This window comes from Scophthalmus maximus, chromosome 17 (genome assembly GCF_022379125.1).
Source record: "Scophthalmus maximus strain ysfricsl-2021 chromosome 17, ASM2237912v1, whole genome shotgun sequence".
NCBI lineage: Eukaryota > Metazoa > Chordata > Actinopteri > Pleuronectiformes > Scophthalmidae > Scophthalmus > Scophthalmus maximus.
In genome coordinates, this window is record NC_061531.1 from 19422501 (window position 1) to 19443884 (window position 21384).

Genomic DNA, 21384 nt, shown 5'->3' on the forward strand with positions numbered 1-21384 from the left:
TCCGAACACCGGTCGGCCCACGGAGACCCCGGACGTGGCTCGGAGGAGGCAAACCCTCGACAAACAGGTTTGTGGTATCAGAGGTTCAAAGATCCAGAAGGCTGAAGCCTCATGTAAGGATCGAAGCTGCGGTTCTGAAACAAAGAAATCCTCCAGAGTAGACGATGGAATGTGTTGTTTCTCATGGAAGTGTCACTTGTAGCTTTTTTTTTGTGACTTTGTCCGGAACAAGAACTTTGGTGTTCTGGTTCACTCTGGCGTTTTTTTTGTCACAGCAGGTTTTTTATCCGGGGGACAAAGGAGCTGAACATCCAGATATTTCTCAGGAGGAGGTGGAGACCAAACACGGAGGTAAAAGAGAGGGAACGTTGGACTTGTGGTCGTCAGGCGCAACAAACGCATGACTCCAAATCAACACCAATATTGTGTAATTTACGAACTATAATAATAATAATAAAAAATTTGCCGCATTTTGATCAGCGCCATGTTGGTTTTTATCAAAACCGGATGTAGAATTGGGGGTGTGGTCTGACTGAGATGGCGACCAATTGGACGGACCCGCTGTCAATCACACTGTTTCAGCGCAACGTTGCTCTATCATCTATTGGACCCGAAAGTGACTAAACTTTACAACATCATGTTGTTATTGAAAAAAAACTAGAGATCGAACCATAAACTCCTCAGGAAAAGTCGTTTTCTCATAGAGACGCCCTCTGCTGGTCAGTACAGAGAATACAGGCTTGGGACACTTCAGCATTGGCTTCATTTTCTGGACGTCCATTTTCACATACGGTCGTGTCCAGAAGGTTCTCTGGTCTGTGCTCGTTGATAACTTGGGCAGTTGGAAATCGGATGTGAAGGACATCTCCGATCGTCAACAACAGCTTGTTGCTGGACCGTCCAACTTTGCAGCTTCTCAAATGTGAACGTTCTTTCATTATGGAAGAATTACACTAAACCAGTATTTCAGTTTACAGACTGGGAGATAAATACACTTTGTGGGACCTTCAAAGCCGCTCATCCTCTTCCTCGTCCTCTTCCTCTTCCTCGTCCTCCCACACAAACAAAGTTCCCAGTATGATATCAGTGTTTGCGTGAGGCAGGGCCGCTCCCGCAGCTCGGAGGAACCGGGGCCAACGTCCGTTCCGTGCCAACCCACGTGACTGTTTGCAAGTCAGACGAGGGCATACTGTACGTACGCTGTCATGATCACACAGGACAGTGGAGATGGACCGGCCCCGGGGCCACACGGGCGACTGAGCTTTGGACTCCGCACGTCAGAGGTGTTTTCAGGTTTTTTTGGGGGGAAAAGGAGGCCAGCCGAGAGACAGACGGAGCTCAAGCTGGGAGCGACGGATCATCCAAATAAATTTTAAAAAGCCCTGGACAGTGGGACTGTCGTGATCGGAGCTGCTGCCCTCCGCCATGTTCTGTACGGCCAAGGTGAGGGTGTGAGTGGACGGTGGGTTTGTTTTCTGTTGTCCGACCGCCTCAGGTGGAGGTGGCGAGCTGCTCCGCTCCGCACGCGGCGGCTGGTGGTTTGACGCCTCGGGCGAAGAAGCGCTGACCTGTGTGAGGACGATGATGACGACTCAGATGTTTGCCATGAACCCTTTTCTATCTCACACACACACACACACACACACACACACACACACACTGTTTCCCCTCCTGCTCTCGCTCTCCCCCAGTTTCCCTCCCGGTCGTAATTAGTCTGTTAGAGATCATTATTCAGCCATTTCCATCAAACCGACCCCCCTCGCCTCCTCCTCCTCCTCCTCCTCCTCCTCCTCCTCCTCCTCCTCCCTCACTATCAGGCTCTCTGGGGAGGGAGATGTGGCAAGGATCAAGTAAATAAAATCCTCTTCCTCTTCCTCTTCCTCTTTCTCTTCTCCTTCCCCCTCTTACAACCTGAATCTCTCTTTGCCCTTTTCCCCCTTCACATCTTCGCCTTCACATTCCAGCATCTACATCCTCTGGTTCAGTGGTCTCCCTCTCCCTCTCTCTCTCCCTCTCCCTCTCTCTCTCTCTCTCTCTGTCGTTTGGTGATGGGTGAGGAGGGGTGAGGAGGGTGAGAGAGGGAGGAAGAGGAGTAAGGGGATGGGAGGAAGGGGGGGGGGGTGCATATGCAGAGATCCCTGGCAGCCAGCATCCATCTCCTCGCAGCCCTCGACCCTAAAACTCATGTGGCAGCAGCTTAACCGGGGGCTAGACTTCATCACGCTTCCCCACAACCCCCCACCCTCCTCCTCCTCCTCCCCCCCGACGCTACCTTGCCACCGCTACACCTCCCCTCCCCCCGCCACGCTTCTCCCCTCCCCTCACTCCGAAGGCAGCGAGAGAGAGAGGGTGAGCGCGAGTGAGAGGCTTTCCCAGAGCAGAGAAGCAGCAGCAGCAGGAGGAAGAGGAAGAGGAAGAGGAGAGAGGGATGATGATGGAAGCCAGCTTTGACACTGAGGAGAGTTTTGACGATCCCTCCTGTCTCGCCCCGCAGCCGCCTGGCTCCGTGTCGCCGGCCAAGAGGCAGATCAAGGAGGTCAAGGAGACCAAGATCACCGTGAGTAGCCGTGAACCCCATCCTCCTCTTCTTCTTCTTCATCTTCCTCCTCCTCCTCTTCTTCTTCATCTTCCTCCTCTTCTTCCATCCACTTCTGTCTCCCCGTCTTCACCCTACGAGTCCCCGTGTGTCCCCTCGTGTCCCACAGAATAAGTTCATTCCTCATCTTATCTTGACTTCGATCATCTGTTGACGTTGTGTGTTCCGTCGAGCAGCTTCGGTCCTCGTTGATACATTTTTTTATTTTTTTAAACGTGGCGGTTTCCCTGCGTTGTGAAAAAATAAGACATTAGTGTGAATGAAGGTGAATCTGTTGCAGGAGCTTTTTTGTGACGGGACTGCTCTCAATCTATGAGATGGATCGTCAAAGAAACCTCGACTCTCCTTGGAGGAGCTGGAATGCGAAGTGAGTGGGAAGTGGACACAGAGAGTGTTTTTGGTCACTGAGTCGTGGTGTTGTGTTCTCCCGCAAAGGGTTCCACGTGAAATTGGAAGGGTCTTCGATGAGGAGGTATAAAAGCAGATGCCCAGACGGTATCTGCGGTTATGTAATCTTTGAGTCCATCATGATGACTGTTGGAGGAGGACGAGGAGGACGAGGAGGAGGAGGAGGAGGAGGATGAGGATGAGGAGGATGAGGATGAGGATGAGCAGGATGAGGAGGATGAGGATGGGGATGAGGAGGAGGACGAGGAGGAGGAGGAGGAGGAGGAGGATGAGGAGGATGAGGAGGAGGAGGAGGAGGAGGAGGAGGATGAGGAGGAAGACGAGGATGAGGAGGAGGATGAGGAGGACGAGGAGGAGGAGGAGGAGGATGAGGAGGAAGACGAGGATGAGGAGGAGGAGGAGGATGAGGAGGAGGGGGGAGCAGAGTGTGAGGCGAACCTGCGGCGGAGGTGATGAAATCAGACTTTTTGTGTTTGATTGCGCGGCTGTCCGGCCATTGTGAAAAAAAAACCCTGCGAGAGATGCAGCAAGCCAGTTTCCATGGTGACAAAAGCGACAGCGCTGATTAATGGGTGTTGAAATGGAAGCCACTGTAGGTGGTGGAGCCATTCAGATATTCAGTACAGACACTTCTGATATAGAATCTGTTGCTGCGGATTTCGCTGCTCGTGGACGTTGTGACATGTTGACACCAGAGAATATTCGCTCGAGAGCAGTTCGTCGTCGTCGGTGATGCAGAGGAAACGTCGTGCAGCGACATGTTCAGTGCTTCTGCTGCGGCCGACGGAGCCGGACAGAAGATGGAGAGAAAATAAAAAGCCCACAGGTGATAAAGATGAAATCTGCCATTGTGGCTGGATGACGTCAGTCCACAAAGGTGTGTGTATGTGTGTGTGTGTGTGTGTGTTATACAACCCCCCCATCTGCAGTTGTCATGGAGACGCACACATCAAAATGGACCCTCGCGGGGATGCTGAGGTGTAACACGTCAGGTTGGAGGAACCGAGGCGCCGTCACCTCCACGCCGGATCGCTTCTGATTTCAGCTCATTACACATTCGTTCAGTTGGACTCGTTGCTATGCGGCGGCGGCGGACGGATGCAGCACGGGGGGGTGGGGGGGGGTCACCTGGCTGCGATGGCGGCAGCCTCCGTCAGGGGCGCTCCGATTGGCCGGCGAGTCGGAGATAGAAAAGACGAATGAGAGGGTGAAAATGTAACAGAGAGGAAGTCTGACAGCGATTTGTTATGGAAAGGTGCTTGTGTGAGGGGGGGGGGGCTTCTACAGCAAAAGTAATTTGTTGCTTAGCAACAGTGGCAGAGCATCCTCCAGCCTGAAATCTTCAGGCTGGAGGAGTTTTTTCTTTTCTTTCCTGTGTTCAGCAAAAACAAACAAGTGGATAAAAACATTAAAAAGTGTGTGTGATGAATTTGAAGCCCTCAGGCAGGAACAAAAACAAACCCCCTCACGAGAGAGGGCATGTCTGTGAATTCTGAGTGAGGACAAAATGTCCCGGTTGACTCAGGAACTCGTGTGTTCGCTCGCAGCCTTTTTGTTTTTTGTGTAGAAAAAAATGCAACAACGTGGCAACGTCCTGCGCTCCCGGGGCCGGGGGCTTCAAACAGCCCCCTGGGGGGGGGGGGGTCATATGTCACATGCTGTGTCATGAAGGCGTCATAATCTATATGAATATTTGATCCTCAGGCCTGAAGAACCTCCAGTTGGGTCAGACGGCCTCCCTTCCCTTCGCTTCCCTACACATCCCTACCCTTCCCTTCCTTTCCCTTCCCTACCCTACACTTCCCTACACTCCCCTTCCCTTCCCTTCGCTTCCCTACCCTACACTTCCCTACCCTTCCCTTCCTTTCCCTTCCCTTCCCTTCCCTACCCTACACTTCCTACACTCCCCTTCCCTTCCCTTCGCTTCCCTACCCGACACTTCCCTACCCTTTCCTTCCCTTCCCTACCCTACACTTCCCTACACTTCCCTTCCCTACCCTGCCCTTCCCTTCCCTACCCTACACTTCCCTTCCCTTCCCTTCCCTACCCTTCCCTTCCCTTCCCTACCCAAGACTTCCCTACACTCCCCTTCCCTTCTCTTCCCTTCCATACCCTACACTTCCCTACACTTCCCTTCCCTTCCCTTCCCTACTCTACACTTCCCTACACTTCCCTTCCCTTCCCTACCCTACACTTCCCTACACTCCCCTTCCCTTCCCTTCCCTACTCTACACTTCCCTACACTTCCCTTCCCTTCCATACCCTACACTTCCCTACACTTCCCTTCCCTTCCCTTCCCTACTCTACACTTCCCTACACTTCCCTTCCCTTCCATACCCTACACTTCCCTACACTTCCCTTCCCTTCCCTTCCCTACTCTACACTTCCCTACACTTCCCTTCCCTTCCCTACCCTACACTTCCCTACACTCCCCTTCCCTTCCCTTCCCTACCCTACACTTGCCTACCCTACACTTCCCTTCCCTTATCTACCCTACCCTTCCCTTTCCTTCCCTCCCTCCCTCCCTGTGGATGAATGGTCTCATTATCTGCAGGCTGATAAACAACAGTCATGATCGATGTGCCGCTGCAGCGTAATGGAAGATCTGGGGCCCGTGACGATCGGTGCGATCTCTGAGGCAGAAAACGAACAGAGCGACTGGTCGGCAGCACGGCAGTAAATCACAATCGCACTCAAACTGCTGCGAGTTACTGCGTGTCTGTGTTTCTGCCCATCGCTGCTCGTGTCTCTGTCGTATCGGCCGGAAGAGTCGTACCGGTAGTTGCTCGGCGATTATGTTACGGAGGAGAGAGTTCCTCATCCGAAGCCGCTCAGATGGAGGAGAGGGTCGACGTGGAGCGTTCGTCGAAGATCCTGGTGAAGTACAGAGCGCGACATGTCATGAACTGTCACAGTGGAATAAAAAATATCTTTGGTGTTTCTCATCATTACCACATATTTTCCTGGTTAGAACGTGAGAAGGTTCTTGTTAAAATGAGATCGTTTTTCACTCAAACATCATCATTTTCTTGTCAAAACGAGATCGGTGACTCGCGGTGTACGTCTCCTCTGTGATGATTGGAGGGTGAGGACGGAGAGACGCGTGGACGGACTGCGAACGTTCTCAAGAGGTCGAAATCGACCTGTTTCCTAAAATGTTGGGCGACACATTCTTCCGCTAGATCTCGACTACTTAAGAACGTGCGCAGTCCGTCCACGCGTCTCTCCATTTCTCTCCAGAAATTCAGTGACTGGCCTGTGATATTTCTGACATTCTGACCAAATCGCAGGAAGTCGAGAAAAGCATTAAACAATAGAAGAAGAAGAAGAAGAAAAGGAGGAGACAAAATATTTAACTACAAATTCCATACGAATCCTCCACGTCTTCACCTCCGGAATGACGAATGTCGAGTTCTACTACTACTAGTTCTTGTATAGTATATAGTAATAGTATTTATATTCATATTTATATTTTTACGCTCTCTTGCTGTCGGCGTGAAGGCAGCGCAGCGGTGAACTCCAGCCGTGACCCGGTGTGTGTGTGTGTGTGTGTGTGTGTGTTTGTGGATGAGGCATCCTCGTCCGGAGGCCCGTGACCCGGCACAGAGGGCATCTGGCAGACGGGGGGGGGGGCGGATTACATAATTGCAGCCCCGAGGGTAATTGAAGATGCTGCGGATGTGGAGTCTGTGTTCAGCGCCGAGCGCTCGGTGTGTTTACATGCAACACCACAGACACTGGAGTGAAGTGAAGTTCATTTTTCCAAATGGGGGGGGTCTCTCTGTTTTCACCGTCTGCATCGTCTACTCGTGTCTGACCTTTATCCCCCCGGCCCTGCTGTACCTCCCTCAGTATGTCCTCTCGTTCCTCACCTTCCCGTCTCACGTGTTTCTCTCTGCTCTTCGCTTCAGATCAACTGTGTGACCTTCCCTCTTGCCGGCGAAGGTCCGGAGCAGCAGCTGCTCAAACCCAACGAATGGAGCTACTGCGACTACTTCTGGGTGAGTGGAGCACTTTAACCTTGTGATCGTCGGGCGACGCGCTCGGGCCCGTTGGTTTCGCGAGCCGCCCCGAGCGCCATGTTGGTTTTTCTGAAACCGGACGCAGTTGTTTTGTTGTCGTTTTCGTGCAGATCCAAATGTTTCAATTGAATTATGCGTCAGAAACGGTCGATGGACTTCATCGCTCTTTGCAAATGGATCCAACTCTCTCCTCGCTCTCGGCCTTTTGTGTCGGAGGCTCACAGGTGACAGGTGGACGTCTGATCGACCGGCGACTCCCCCCGCCGGCTTCTGTGATTTTCACTTTCCGTACGTTTCCCTCCCAAATTAGATTTGCCATCGAAATTTGTCAGCCTGCGTTATTGACTGAAATCCGACGCTCCAGCTTCTTTTGATGCTGTTTTCCTCCTTGTCCGTGCGTCCGCTGAGCTGAGCGCTCCACTCAGCAGCCCTTGTCCCTGCCTCGGGGGCGTTACATACATTTCTGTAGCTCAAACACGCGTGCTACACATCCACACATCAGTGGCTGACGCACACGCCCGCCGACGTCACACATTCACGCTCACAGTTCTTTGACTCATCCTCGCAAACCCACATGCTCTCGAACGTAGACAACGAGACGCTGCTGGACGTGAGCTCATCGCTCACACAGTCACTCTCTCTACAGAACTGTGATGATGATGATGATGATGACGATGATGATGATGATGATGATGATGACGATGATGATGCTGATGATGATGATGATGACGCTCTCGTCCTCTTCAGACCGACAAGAGAGACCCCCAGGGGACGACCTCGGTGGCGGGCTTCGAGGTTCTCCTGCAGAAGCAGCTGAAGGGCAAACAGATGCAGAAGGAGATGTCGGAGTTCATCCACGAGAGGTACCGGCGCCGGCTGACGGCCCAGTTGTGTTCCAGTTGTGTTCCTTCTGCTTGGTGAATGATCGATGGACGGGAGCGTCAGACACGCGTTCGCGCCGGACGCAACACAATTCTTTTTTGCATGCCGAGATTACAACACAACGTCATTGCAAGGGCACAATTAAACATGATTGATGCAGAAAAGTGTGAGTAGATATGAATTCGCGTTTGGTGAGATTTTATATTTGGCATTAGTTACATGGAACAAGCTCAAAAATACAAAAGAAATTGGTATTGGCGTTTTTTGGACTAAATCTCAATGTGGACACTGGAGTAAATGTGATGAGGATGAAATCTGGATACAGTCTGGAGAGGAGACTACCAGGACCCTAACCCGTCCGGACGTTCCCAGCGCGGGAGGAATAAAGTATCTCTCTATCGATCTACTTTTGTTGAGGAAAAAAACGATCGAAATAACCCAGAAGAGCTTGGTTCGAACAAGGTGAAGGACTCAGCGTCTGTCGCCAGCCGGAGCCCAGAGAGACTTTAAACAGTCTGGGCAGGTCCTCGACAATCAAACAGAGAAAAGCCGCCTCCGTTGAAAGGATCTGTGCGACGCCGCCTCTCAGACTTTTGTCTTTCAGCTCAGGGCGGCAATATAAAGCCTGAACCCGGTGATTAAGGCAACTCTAGATCTCTGAGCCTCCATGTCAGAAGGCAACGTGGATAATAAGGCCTCCGTATAATTAGCTCCACCTAATTCTACAAAAGCTCTATTCATGTCCCCCCCCCCCCGGAGGCGTGGGAAGTTAATGAGCAAAGTTTCTCCCGAATGCTTTTCCACGAGGATTCCTATAAGTTATGAGACTTTTATGACATTATTGGGAAATTATACATAATTTGGTTCTACAAAGAAGAAGCTAACCTGATAATGTAATAACCTAATTTTGTCAGAACCCAATAATGTAATAATTGCCATACAATACAATAACTTCAAATAATGCAACAAAAGTCTCCATAACTCCGTCAAAAATGTAATAAAACATGATAGTGTCATAACTTCCCGATAATGTTATAATCTCTGTCACGGTAATGTCATAACTTATTATGCTAACAGGAGGATAATTAACCCAATGACGTAATAACCTCCTGGTGATGTGATCATTTATTACCTTATCGGTACAGAGATGATCACATATCACACTGACTTTTTCATTCTGTTATTGTAAAGTTATTACATTTACATACAGGTTTTCTTAAATATTTGATGGGGTTATGTGGAACGTTTCTATTACATTATCAGGTTTTTATCACATTCTTTGTTTTTTAGTTATGTGGGGGTTGAAGTTATGACATTACCAGTAGATATTAAATCACTGGGTTCCCTCGAGCCTTCACATTTTGTCTGTTTGTGTTTCAGGATAAAGATCGAGGAGGAATATGCCAAGAACCTGTCCAAGTTGTCTCTGAGCGCCCTGGCCGCGCAGGAGGAAGGGTGAGTGAACTTTGGGAAGAAAACCATGAGCGTGCGGCTCGAAAGCTCCCGCTGCAAAACGGCAGTTAGTGGCCGCAATGAACAGAGTCCGGTCTAAAGATGGACTCATCCCCGCTCGCGCCCCGCGTCTGATGCACCTTCACACAGAAAGCTCATGAAAGAGTGGATGCTTTTTATTTTAAGTCAGAATATCCAGATGAAGGAGAAAGATACTTTTTTTTGACTTTGAAACTGCTTCATTCAGTTTGTGACAGGATTCAATCGCCCGGTCTGTGAGGTAAGAGGAGTAAAAACCTGCTGATGCTACCGGACAACGTTTCCACACTCAGAAAAATGTACATGTTGTGCATCAACAATAATCCTGCGCTCGTCCGCTCGTCAGTGTTCCTCTCAGAGCGTTTGACTGTTTCCCCAGGACGCTCGGAGAAGCCTGGACGCAGCTGAAGAGGAGTCTCCACGACGAGGCCGAGGTTCACCTCAAGTTCTCCAACAAGGTGATGCTTTATGAAAGTGAACAGAATATTTTGGGGATTTCGGAATGATGCTCAAATAAATTCGCACACAAAATTGGAGCAGAAAATTACATCATATGAAATAAGTTATCACATCCTGGGGTTATATTACATTTGTGATGGAGTTATGGAGACTTTTTGTACATTATTGCTAGTTATCATATTATCGGGTTCTGCAAAGGTAGGGTCATTGGTACAGAGATTATTAAATTATTTGTAAAGACATTTTATGACATTATTGGGAAATTAATACATCATTGGGTTCGGCAAAAAATACTGTTAGCCTGATAATGTAATAATTCATTACATTATTACCTTATCAGGTTTAATTAAATATTAAAGCTGTTATCTGATTTTTTTATGTGAAATGTGTCCATGCAACAGGATAATTTGACTTGAAAAGAAATCTTGAAATAAGACGTATTTATGATCAATTCAAGAATTAACCATGAATTCCAAAAATAAAAAGAAGTAATTAACTTTTAAAACAAGTCAATTCATCTCATCCCATTAGATGTTAAATCTTGGCAAGCACAGGACACTTTGCAGTGTGAAAGATTTTTTTGATTTCATGTGCAAATTTATGAAATATTGGAAGATTTAAAACTGAAATCGGATTATAACTGGACCACCACAGAGTTTTGAAAGCGTCCGTCACTGTTCCCACAGCTCCACTCGGAGGTGGAGAAACCTCTGCTGACCTTCAGATGTGAAAACTTCAAGAAGGACCTGAAGAAGTACGACCATGACATCGCCGACCTGCGGAAGCAGCTGGCCAGTCGCTACGGCGGCGTGGAGAAGGTACCGACGCGTTTGGACCGGATGTTAATAAGTCATTTTTTATTTTAGTTTTAAAAGAACTGTAGAAACAAATACACTCCGTGTTATTGTTGTTAAATCATTTCATGAATCTGTTCATTTATTTTGTCTGGTTGAACCCAATGAGCGTTGGGTGTTAGCAGTAGCATTGCATCAGATTAAATAATATTGAGACAATTATACAGTGTTTTAGAAAACAATAATTGAAATTAAAACAATCTAAATAGTACAAATCAATGAGAACTTTATGTTTTTTTGTCATAAATAAATCTCAGAGATTCCGTTTGAGGTTAAACGTCAGTGTATCTTGTTCTGCTTGTGAACAAAGACAGTGATATTCTGTAAGAAGAAAAAAGTAAAGCAGCAAACAGTATCACAAACAACTCAATTATTAGTTTTATCAAAGACAAAATGTGTTTCAAAAGATCAGTAATCATTTAAATTTCTTTGACACGCAGGATATCAGAACAGAGAATGGAATTGATCTTTAATGTCATTGTTTTTTGGAAAACCCACAAAAGTCTGTTTTCAGTGTGCAGCAGTAAAACAACTGGATAAAGTCAAAAGTCAAAATGATAAAGTGCATATTACAAACTTATTTACTTATTTACTTTCTGAAATGTAAAATCATGTTTGTGGTCTGCAACTTGGATTCATTTCCAATTATTCATTTATTTTAATTATCTTCAGTTGCGACCACTTGCTCATGTAACGTTTACTGTCCAAAGTTATTGTAGGAACGAACGAGATCCCAGTAGCCGACATGAAAAGGCCGTAATGACTCTTGTAATAGATGTAGGTGCAGTAAACCTGAGGATTACACCGAATGACTCATTGTCATTGCCAGTGTTTCTGTGTTCACACGTCCTGCTCGCATGTGTGAATGTGTGTGTTTGTCTTTGCAGTCGCGTAAAGCCCTGGCAGACAGACAGAAGGATCTGGAGGTGAAGACCCAGCAGCTGGAGATCAAACTCAGCAACAAGACGGAGGAGGACATCAAGAAGGCCCGGCGGAAATCCACGCAAGCAGGTCGGAGGCCACTTCCCCCAGATGTGTCCGGGTTCATTCAGTCGTTTCTTCAAGATCCATAAATTATTCCCTGGGAAATCAGTGAAAATGTCCACAAAATAAAATAGACATAAACCCTGGATCTGCCCCTTTCAGCGGCTCCACCCCGAAGTGTCCCTCGGATTCTGTCCTGGCCCGTGTCCCCTCCTTCCACCAAGTTTTGTGGAAATCGTACGGTCGTTTTTGGCGTAATCCTGCGGACAAACAAACGGACAGGGGTGAAAACATAACCTCTTTGGCGGTGGGCTACTTACAAAAAAAAGTGTGGTTAAATGTGGACAACATTTAACCACACTTTTTTTTTAAGTAGCGGTGAAACCAAGTCTGAGGAGGTTTTTCATGTTTTGTTGTTTGTTTGCTTGGAGCTGGTTTATAACAGTATATGAGTCTTAATATTGGGGACTGATGCAATAACACATGAAGAAAAGGTTCAATAATTCTAGATGGCGAGATTAAATCAAAGTGATGGTAACGATACCACACGTCCGCAGTAAACCCTGATTCATGTGCCGGCGATGGAGCGAACTCGTGGATGATGAGTGATATGTGAGCGCCCTCTGCTGGTTTCCCAAAGATTTTTACTGCATTTACGTCTCATTCCAAAAAAAGAAAAAGAAGATGATTTGAAAATGTTGGAAAAAAAGAATCACCGAGTGAAAGCCCTCCTCTGCATCTCTGCAGGAGACGACCTGATGCGTTGCGTGGACCTGTACAACCAAACCCAGTCCAAGTGGTTCGAGGAGATGGTCACCACCAGCATGGTACAGAAACCCTCTCCACCAAAGTCCTTTCCCCTCTCGTTATTCTTTTCTGATTCATATTTTCCTGATATAATGAGAAATGCTCAAGAAAATAATTCTGAAATGAAGGAAATGTTTTTGCCGCTACACCCTCAAAGACGTAAACGTGGTTAAGAACAATGGATTTTCATTGCGTATCAGTTTCTGCAAATGTTAAATGATATCAATAACTTCGTAAGAGGTGAGGGAGAAAGTTAGGCGACAGAAACTACTCCTGTAATAATGCATGTTTATTCATGAAGGTTCCACATCATCAGATCTTTCGTGAATCATTGATGATTCCGGTTCATTGAACCTGCAAACAGAGTTATTGTCACATACTGTGTTTTAAGAAATGAAAAATATCGAGTGAACCGCCTGTTTTCTGTACCTTCCGCTTCAGGAGCTGGAGAAACTGGAGGTGGAACGGATCGAGTGGATCCAGCAGCATCTCCGTCAGTACACGACCCTGCGACACGAAACGGACATGTTCAATCAGAGCGTGAGTCTGATCCCCTGCGTCTTTTGCTTCTTTTCTTTTTTTTTCATTTTTGAAAATGAGATTTTAGCAAAAGTGTACTGGCGGTTCGTCGATACAAGATGGCAGCGCTCGTATTGGGGATTATTTATTTTTTTGTGACATCGGGAAGTGGAGATGCGTTGTTCCGCCTTCATGCACATTCTTTGGTCTCGATGCTAAGCTAAGCTAACGGGCTGTAGCTTCATATCGAATGGAGCGACGTGAGCGCGGTATGAGTGTTGTCACCGAACAAAAGCAAATAAGTGTATTTCCCAAAATGTCAAACTATTCCTTTAAAACCAGGATGAATATTGGTACCAAAGTTCAGGGAGAGGATTACACGTCCCCGCCTCTGGACTGTATCCGACCCATAATGACCATGATAATAATGAATGCACTGAGCTCGTGCCGATGTTTGACGGTGTCTGTTTTGCAGACGGCGGAGCCGGTGGACCGGCTGCTGCAGAACGTGGATCCGGCCAAAGACAGGGAGCTGTGGGTGAAGGAGAACAACACCGGCGGGGTTCGACCCGTGGACATGGACATATGAACCATTCTGTACGACAGCATTACACCACAGAAACACTTCTAACAAACACTGATCCAGGGACAAGTGCATGTTCAGACCGCAGACGTCTGCTCATCCTCCTCTCCCCGACCGGAGTCACGGGAGGGAAACAGGAAACAGTAAGGCATCGAAGTACCAGCATGTTCCTTTTTAACCCCTCTCATAATCAACATTAGCCATTTAACATACTCTGCTGTTTACCTGTTGTAAAGTTGAAGAAAAAAATGATATATATATATATATATATGTATATTTTGCATCGTGTATTTTGCATCGTTTTGCTTCAATCAACACTTTTCCAGTTTGAGTAAACCAAACAACAACAACAACGAGGAAAAAAAAGGTCTTATTATTGATATTTCCCTTTATTTTAGATACAGATATTAACGCATATGGAGATCTTTCAATGAATATGATATATTTTCATATTTTGCCAGTTCATTTTAGTGGAAATGCATGTTTTTGTTTTTTTATATATATCTTTCTTTGGCCGTCTATGGAGAACTGCACAATCTGTGGAACCATGATGGTCGTGTTTCGTGTAGTCATTGAATTTTACACACGATATTCTGGATCTGGAAAGTGAAACAAATGCAACTTTTAGGCACTTTTCAAAATTGACTTCAAGTGGAGAGCGTCAATATCCAGTAACATCAACTGTTTATACAGAAACACACACACACAAACAGCGTCTTGGTCCCGACAGGCGGTTGATCAGATTTAGGCCAGGGTCTTTTTGGGGAGCGGGGATCAGTCCGGAGTAAAAAGGTGGTCCCACTGAAACACCTTTTAGTGCCTCACGGTTATATACCTGGAATGTCCTTGATTATACTCTGCTCTGCATCAGTGTACATGTGTACATACAAGGCTCGATGTATTTTGCTGTCAAATGTTAAAGCAGCGACGAGGTGTTTGTACTGTACAATGTTGTCCGTTTTATTTTCGGTAAGTGTAAAGAGGATATCTTTATGACAGTGTTGGATTAAAAAAAAAAGTGGGAGGAGCGACGGCGTGCAGCAAAGAGCAACAAAAAAAATTAGGGAGAATACATGGTCGTGATTTTAGTTTTGTTTTATATATATGGATCAATCAGGTGGAGCAAAAGCCAGCTGACTCATCCCAGTTGCACAAATGCAGATGAAAAACATTGTAATCAAAGACATGCATGTACAGTATATGTGTCCGTGTTTACAAGTATGTGAGTGTGTCTGTCTTTGTCTTTACATTTTTTTTTTTTGGTGGTCTATCTGCCTTGGATTAATTTGGATTATTACCTTTCTGAAGCTGCTCTTTTTCAATTTCTCAAAAGGGCAAAAGCCGATTCGAATAACAAAGATTTAGATCATAATCTTAATCCAGCTGCCCGGCACAAGAGAAAAAAAAAGAAAAGAAAAAAAGCGTACCTGCCTTATCACCGACACACTGATCTTTTATTTATTTATTAAATTACGAGACTTTGGCTTCACATAGCGTATCTGTTGTAGAGGTTTTAACAATGTGTGTGTGTGTGTGTCAATGTTGTGCACTAAATGTGACCAGTTGTTCTGTTTCGACTAAATGTTCCTGACAAGATTTCACGATGATGCTTGGCGGTTGAGTTTACCGCCCTCCTGTGGTGAGCATTTTCATGACGTGCGTTAAACCCCGGTGTTCCTGATGTTTTGAGAATGTTTGATCATAGGTGACCTCTGTCCAGACGTTGTACTGTGGAATGCAGTGTCCAAAATAAATCTCCTCTCTGAGAATTAAATGTCACGGTGTGTCGTTATGTAACTGCACTGGGGAAATGGGCAGTTACATTTCTTCATTTTCAACTATTGTATTGAGCAGAAGGGATTCACACGCACACACACACACACACACACACACACACCACCTGACCCCCAGCTGAAACCTGTGACCTTTCGGTCACAGGTTCACCACTGGATCACCACTGGATCCAGTCCCGGACACACTGGAGGGGCAGATAGGGCAGTTGGATGGACGCTGATTCAGTGTGCACTCAGAACATTTATAACCCAGAGGCAGAAATGAGACAATGCAAAGTCAACCACCCGTTCACCGCAAAACATCAAGACCACCCTTTCCAAATATGGTCCCATACGGCCAAAACACTTCCAACCTTCCAAGGCCTTGATGCTACCAGACCTCTGAAGGTGTCCTGTTGGTATCAGACACCAAGACGTTAGCAGCAGATCTTTGGAGTCTTCTTAGCAGACGTAGACCGGACCAGCACAACACCCGACACCCTGTCAGTGGTTCATACTTACCCCTCCTCGGACTACTGTCCATAGCAGCATCACATGTCAAACTCTTTGACTTCCATCGTCACAAGGTAACGGTGAAGGGTGATCTGCTAGTCGAATGGTTGGGGTGCGTGTTGGTTGGCCAGCGCCATGTTGCTGTTGTTGTTGTTGTTTAACACAACTATAGAACCCGCACCTCTGTGAACGATGGTAAAAGTGAAAGTCAGAGTCCATTTACGGCTATTTGCTGAGACGAGCATGCTGTAAGTAAAAAGGTGAAATGATTCTCATACCGACCTTAAAGGTCAGTTTTTGCAAATTGTTTGTGAGACATTTGCTTCAAGGATTCATACAATGCATTAGACAGGGTATACCTTTATATAAAAACGATACGACGTGATTTCAAAAACATGCTAACAAAATTACTCATTTAAGCAGCATATCCTTTTCAGTATAATGCCAATATTGGCCTAACTAGACACTTAGTTAAGAGGCTGTTTGTCTCAACTGACCTTCAGCTTCTAATAGGATTGGCTGATACAGGCGGATTGTTAACCCAAGCCTAATTCTCTCATAAGGAGCTCATCCGTCCGACTTTCTTACATCAACCTAATGAATGAATCCGAGTGAGAAGGGAGAATCAAAATTGGGATATTAAGCCATATATATATATATACTAAGTCAAAGAGAAGTAAATACACACCCTCAACTAAATTTAATTTCAGAAGAATACTAAACACACCTATATATCTATGACGAAAAAAAAACATTTGGATGCGGTGATGCAGCAATGTCAAACAAAATATGATTATGAGCTCTTTCTTTTTTTCCTCTCCTTAAATGTTTAATATTTAGCCATTAGAAAAAGGTTTTGCAAACGGCTACCTCTTAGCTAGTCTTAGCCTATATCCATCACGGGTGCAATCCGTCACTGCAATTTGTTTTTTTATTCAAATTTTCTAGATCTTACAACATTTATTTATGTATTTATTCATTAAGTAATGTAATTTATATGTCTGTCATATCAAAACTAAAAGCTTGCTTTATGTTTTGGTGCCCGATACCAACAGGACACCGTCAGAGGTCTTTTTCTGTCATTCTTTTTTTCCTGTTCATTTTGACTTAGTTTTTTTACTTTTTAGCATATAACAAACGTAGTTACTAAAATGTTAGCGCATCAAACATCACTTATTTTTTATTTCAGGAAAAAGGAAAAATGTTTAATCTTTAGCTAAGGCTACTAGCTTAGCCTTAACTAGCCAGAGTGCAGTAACTGCAGTTTGCTTTTTAGCTTTAGTTTTCTAGTTTAAAAGAAAAAGAATCATAAAGTTTTATAACATTGTAGTTTTTATGGTACAGTCACAAGTCACATTCTGGATGTTTTTATTACATAAATTAATACATTTTGGCTCCGTAGGGCAGAACAATAACACCAGACACACAAATATAACAAAATATCAAACTCAGTTGCAATTTCAAGGATCCTTGGCTTGTGAATTCTACAATTAAATACAATTTCTAAATGCTTTCTGGTTACAAACACAACACTGTTTGGCTGGTAGTACCAAAAAAACCAAAAAGAAAGAATATGGGTCAAGCGTATACAAGCAGCAATATCATGTATGACGAACAGAAAAATAAAAATAGTCTTTACAAACACACGAGGGGTTTTCTTGCAACTATACTACTGCTTCTTTTCTTTCAGCTTGTCTTTAATTTTTTGAGGTTCATCGTATTGTATCAACCGCAAGATATCCTTGTTTTCCATCACACCCTGGATGAATTCTCCCTCTGAGATTTTATCTGTGAAAGGACAAAAAGCATAACATGGTGAATAGAAAAGCCATTTTTAAAAAAACGTGTAAAGAGGCTACTACAGTGTGGGGGTGTTACCGTTCTCCTTCTTCCCAAAGAATTCCCAGATTTTTTCAGACCTCTTCTCTGGTGTGTTCTCGTCCTCGGGGAGGTTCTTCTGGTCATCAGCGGGAATCATGTTGAATATTGACTGCGTGGTGAAACACATTTGGAACATCTCTTCAATTGTGAGTTTCAGATTAAATCATTGAATCTGAGCTATTCATATATTTCCGTTACGTAGATGGAAGTAAATGAAGCCTTGAAATAATTCCTACAGGTTACTTTTCTTTTGTTGATGACTTACAAACCCTGCGTCGCATTATTAAGACATACTGTACTGCAGAAGTAGTACTGTATGTATATACAGTATACATATACATATATATATAGAGATGACTTCTCATACTGGAAAACCAGCTCAGTCTCCAGACTTAAACCCCATCGAGCTGGTTTGGGATGAAATGGACAAACGTCTGCAACAGTGTGTTTGGTTGCTGGATGAACCCTCCCAAAAAATGTTTAAATTTAGGATGAAAGTTGCCATAATTTTCTTTTACTCCTTATTATCATTCAGTTATCAAATGTAGTATTTAATTGTTATATCCAGGGTGTTTCATGCAATGGCTTAAGCACTGAAACAATGAGAAAATTAACCAGCAATAATTATGATAATCAATCAAAGTCATTTATCAAGGAACAAAACTGAACATTTACTTATTCCAGCTTCTTAAATGACACATGCTTAGAAAAAAAAAAGTTTTTGTTTGTTTAAATGAATGAGCAAATCAAAAAATCTGCTAAATTGATAGTTGATTGCAGCCATTGGGTTAATGTTGACGTGGACTTAGCATTATCTTCTATCCAAGATATTTTTCTTGTTACTATTATAGAAATTTTGCTTTGAGGAAGTTTTTTTATCCATGTAAAAGGTATGAACGTAAACATCGTGGCTGAATTGGAGTCTAAAATTCTCAGGTATGAAACATGTTTCTATTCAATATACGGAAGGTTATTACAGTACACAGTTCTCTGTGCCGCCTCGGTGGAAGAAGAAGCTGTAAATACCCGAACGATCTCTTGGATTTCATTCTTGCTGATGGTTCCGTTCCCGTCCACGTCGTACAGCGCGAAGGCCCACTCCAGCTTCTGCAGGGTCTTTCCCCCGGAGGTGAGGTGCAGCGCCACGATGTACTCCTTGAAGTCCAGGGTGCCGTCTGCGTTGGTGTCAAAGCTCCTGAACACGTGCCGCGCATACGCCGTGGGGTCGGCGTCGGGAAAGAAGCTGGCGTAGATGCCCTCAAACTGCTCCTTGCTGATCTTCCCGCCGGGACACTCCTTCAGGAAGGACTGGTACCAGGTGCAGAGATCGGCCTCGCAGTACTTCGTGTTGGACTTCAGGTCCTCCAGGAGCTCCTTGGACAGAGCGCTGCTCTTTGTGTTCCCCATCCTGCTCGGACGTGTTCAAACTTTCTGCCCTGCGTTTCTGGGGCGTGAAACCTCGGCGGTGCTCGCGTTCCCTTGACTCGGCCTCGCGCTCACTCCGGCAGCCCCTCGAGGTGCAGAAACGGGATTATGCTCATCAGCACCTAAATCCAGACAGCTGTCGTGAAGATTAAGGGGATGACTGCGTCACAACGCTCTGACACCTTTGTGGAGACACAGTTAAATAGTGGAGTTATGATCGGAGGATTAAATGCAACAGGTGGATAAGGTCGACATCTGGGACACCCTCTGTGCCTTTTGCAGCATTACTGCTCCAACTACAATCCCATCTGCCACGTCTGGTTTCAGTAACTCTCTTTAATATTTAGTTACATCATGCTATACATAAAAGAAATGATTGGAAGTAGAAATAGCATGTCATCAAGCGTTTGTGTTTTCCTTTATCCTACCTTACATCCATCCACTTCTTGCTCTCTGTGATTCACTCTCCTGCCTTTCATCCATCTTTTCCCCCAAGATGTTTCATTTAACAGTAATTTAAATACTTTTAGTATTTTTGGGGGGGGGTTGTTCATTTTTATCTTTAACTTGGGCCAGTTGCAACAAAATCTACTCATAAAGTTATGTATGCGCTAATATTTAAAAAACAACTAATGTGAATGGTAGTTGACGATGAGCGACAAATAATGAAGCAACAACCTTTTAATAAAAATAGATTGAAATTTAATGTAATGTAAAAAAAAAAAGCAAATAGCAGTTTTCCTGCTATATAATAATCATATTTAATGTGGTACTGAAAGAAAGATATAGTGATTTTAAAGTTCAGAGCTTAAACTGTAGCTGGTTTTAAAATGAAGGGGCCTGTCTGATAGGGTTAAAGGAAATGTTTTGCTAAGAAATTTATTGCCAAATCCTGAGTATGAAATTGATGGGAAGTGGAAAGGGATTCAAAACATTTTTCAACTTTAAAAGAAAAATGTTAACATAACTATAGCTGCGTACTGTATCCACAGGGATCCGCTCTGGGTCCTGTTCTGTTCATCATTCAGTCTTAAAAAAAGCTATGAGCCTGATGTGTTTAACATCTGCAGCTTGACTTTAACAATCTTGAGCAAGAAGTCTATAATTTCAAACAATTTTTTGATGCAGGAAAACCAAAATTCAAATCAAGTCAAAAGAAGACATGTACATCGCCCATTATGATAAATGAATCAGGTTTGCCTCAAGGGTCTTAAAACTCACTACTCTATCCTTAGACCCCTAAATTTGGATTTGTTTGTTCTGATGTTTCTTTGCATAATTCCTGCAGAATGAATGAATGAATTGAAAACGAGGCCGGGACGTCAGCGGCACTTCCAGGACGAGGACCGGCCGGATGCTGGGGGTCATCGAGCGGCGCCGCGTCGGCGTGGACTGCTCCTCCACAATGGGATGAGATTATCCATGTCTCCAGCGTAATAGCCTCTGGCCAGATTACAAGACCATCTGCTGCAATGGTGCGAAAAACCCACAGAGAGCGAAGGTAATTAAAGAGCCAGTGTGAGACGTGTGTTGTCAACCGGCAGATGTTGGAGTTAGTGAAGCCATTTGTCCTTTTGTTCAGGAAATGGGACGAGATGTTTCCTGATTTATCTAAAGCAGCTTTAACATCAGTGGTTGTTGTCAACATTGGCCCATCATTTCTTACAGTGACAAATATTCCTTCTATATAATCTGAAACGTAGGATTTATCCTGGTTGTGCAAAAGGTTTTTGGGTTTTTTTTAAACATTGGTCGGGACATTTGTTGAGCTTGTTTTGTGTCATTTGCTCTGCACAGATATTTTGCCATTTACTTTTCTGACATAAATCTGAGACTAAAATATTCAACAGAAACACCAAATCCTAAATATCATCATATACTTATCAATCACATAACATTAAAGCTCCAGTGTGTAATATTTAGAAGAACTAATTCACAGAAATTGAATATATTGTCCATAACTCTGTTCATATAAGAGTTAAATATAGTCACATGAGGTGGACCGACCTCCGTGTGAGTCTCCATGTCTCTACGTCGTGTTGAATACGCTTGTTGAACCAAACGGTCCAGAATACGTCGCGTTCACGTTGAATTTTCAGACGCTGACGGAAACCGGAAGTGGAATCAGCGGTGCGCCGCCATAAAGTGTCCCCTGTCGGTCGCTCAGTCGGTTGTTGTTTGCAACTTT

At 44.8% G+C, this 21384-nt stretch overlaps 2 protein-coding genes across 4 annotated transcripts; one reads left to right on the forward strand and one right to left on the reverse strand.

Moving 5' to 3' along the window:
- The first annotated feature begins 1192 nt into the window (after positions 1-1192).
- gas7a (growth arrest-specific 7a) lies at positions 1193-15374 on the forward strand. 3 transcript variants are annotated; one of them, XM_035615905.2, is made up of 11 exons: positions 1193-1443; positions 2495-2557; positions 6916-7005; positions 7774-7889; positions 9289-9363; positions 9779-9857; positions 10545-10676; positions 11600-11723; positions 12444-12523; positions 12945-13043; positions 13498-15374. In XM_035615905.2, exons 1-11 carry the CDS (start codon positions 1426-1428, stop codon positions 13609-13611), a joined length of 990 nt encoding a protein of 329 aa, XP_035471798.2. In that variant the 5' UTR covers positions 1193-1425; the 3' UTR covers positions 13612-15374. The 3 variants fall into 3 exon arrangements, with proteins under 3 accessions (XP_035471798.2, XP_035471799.2, XP_035471797.2); XM_035615906.2 differs by lacking the exon at positions 2495-2557; XM_035615904.2 differs by lacking the exon at positions 1193-1443 and having other exon boundaries at positions 2120-2557.
- Positions 15375-17254: 1880 nt separating this feature from the next.
- rcvrna (recoverin a) lies at positions 17255-19286 on the reverse strand. Its single transcript, XM_035615984.2, has 3 exons — positions 18798-19286; positions 17769-17880; positions 17255-17678 (listed from the first exon to the last, which is right to left on the reverse strand). Exons 1-3 carry the CDS (start codon positions 19176-19178, stop codon positions 17560-17562), a joined length of 612 nt encoding a protein of 203 aa, XP_035471877.1. The 5' UTR covers positions 19179-19286; the 3' UTR covers positions 17255-17559.
- Positions 19287-21384: the final 2098 nt, after the last annotated feature.

Coding starts and splice junctions, on each gene's coding strand:
- gas7a (XM_035615904.2), top strand. CDS start 2,429: ATGATGATGGAAGCCAGCTTTGACACTGAGGAGAGTTTTGACGATCCC. Junction 7,890..9,288: donor TCGGAGTTCATCCACGAGAG/GTACCGGCGCCG, acceptor TTTGTGTTTCAG/GATAAAGATCGAGGAGGAAT. Junction 12,524..12,944: donor AGATGGTCACCACCAGCATG/GTACAGAAACCC, acceptor CTTCCGCTTCAG/GAGCTGGAGAAACTGGAGGT.
- rcvrna (XM_035615984.2), bottom strand. CDS start 19,178: ATGGGGAACACAAAGAGCAGCGCTCTGTCCAAGGAGCTCCTGGAGGAC. Junction 17,881..18,797: donor AAATCCAAGAGATCGTTCGG/GTATTTACAGCT, acceptor TTCACCACGCAG/TCAATATTCAACATGATTCC. Junction 17,679..17,768: donor CTTTGGGAAGAAGGAGAACG/GTAACACCCCCA, acceptor GTCCTTTCACAG/ATAAAATCTCAGAGGGAGAA.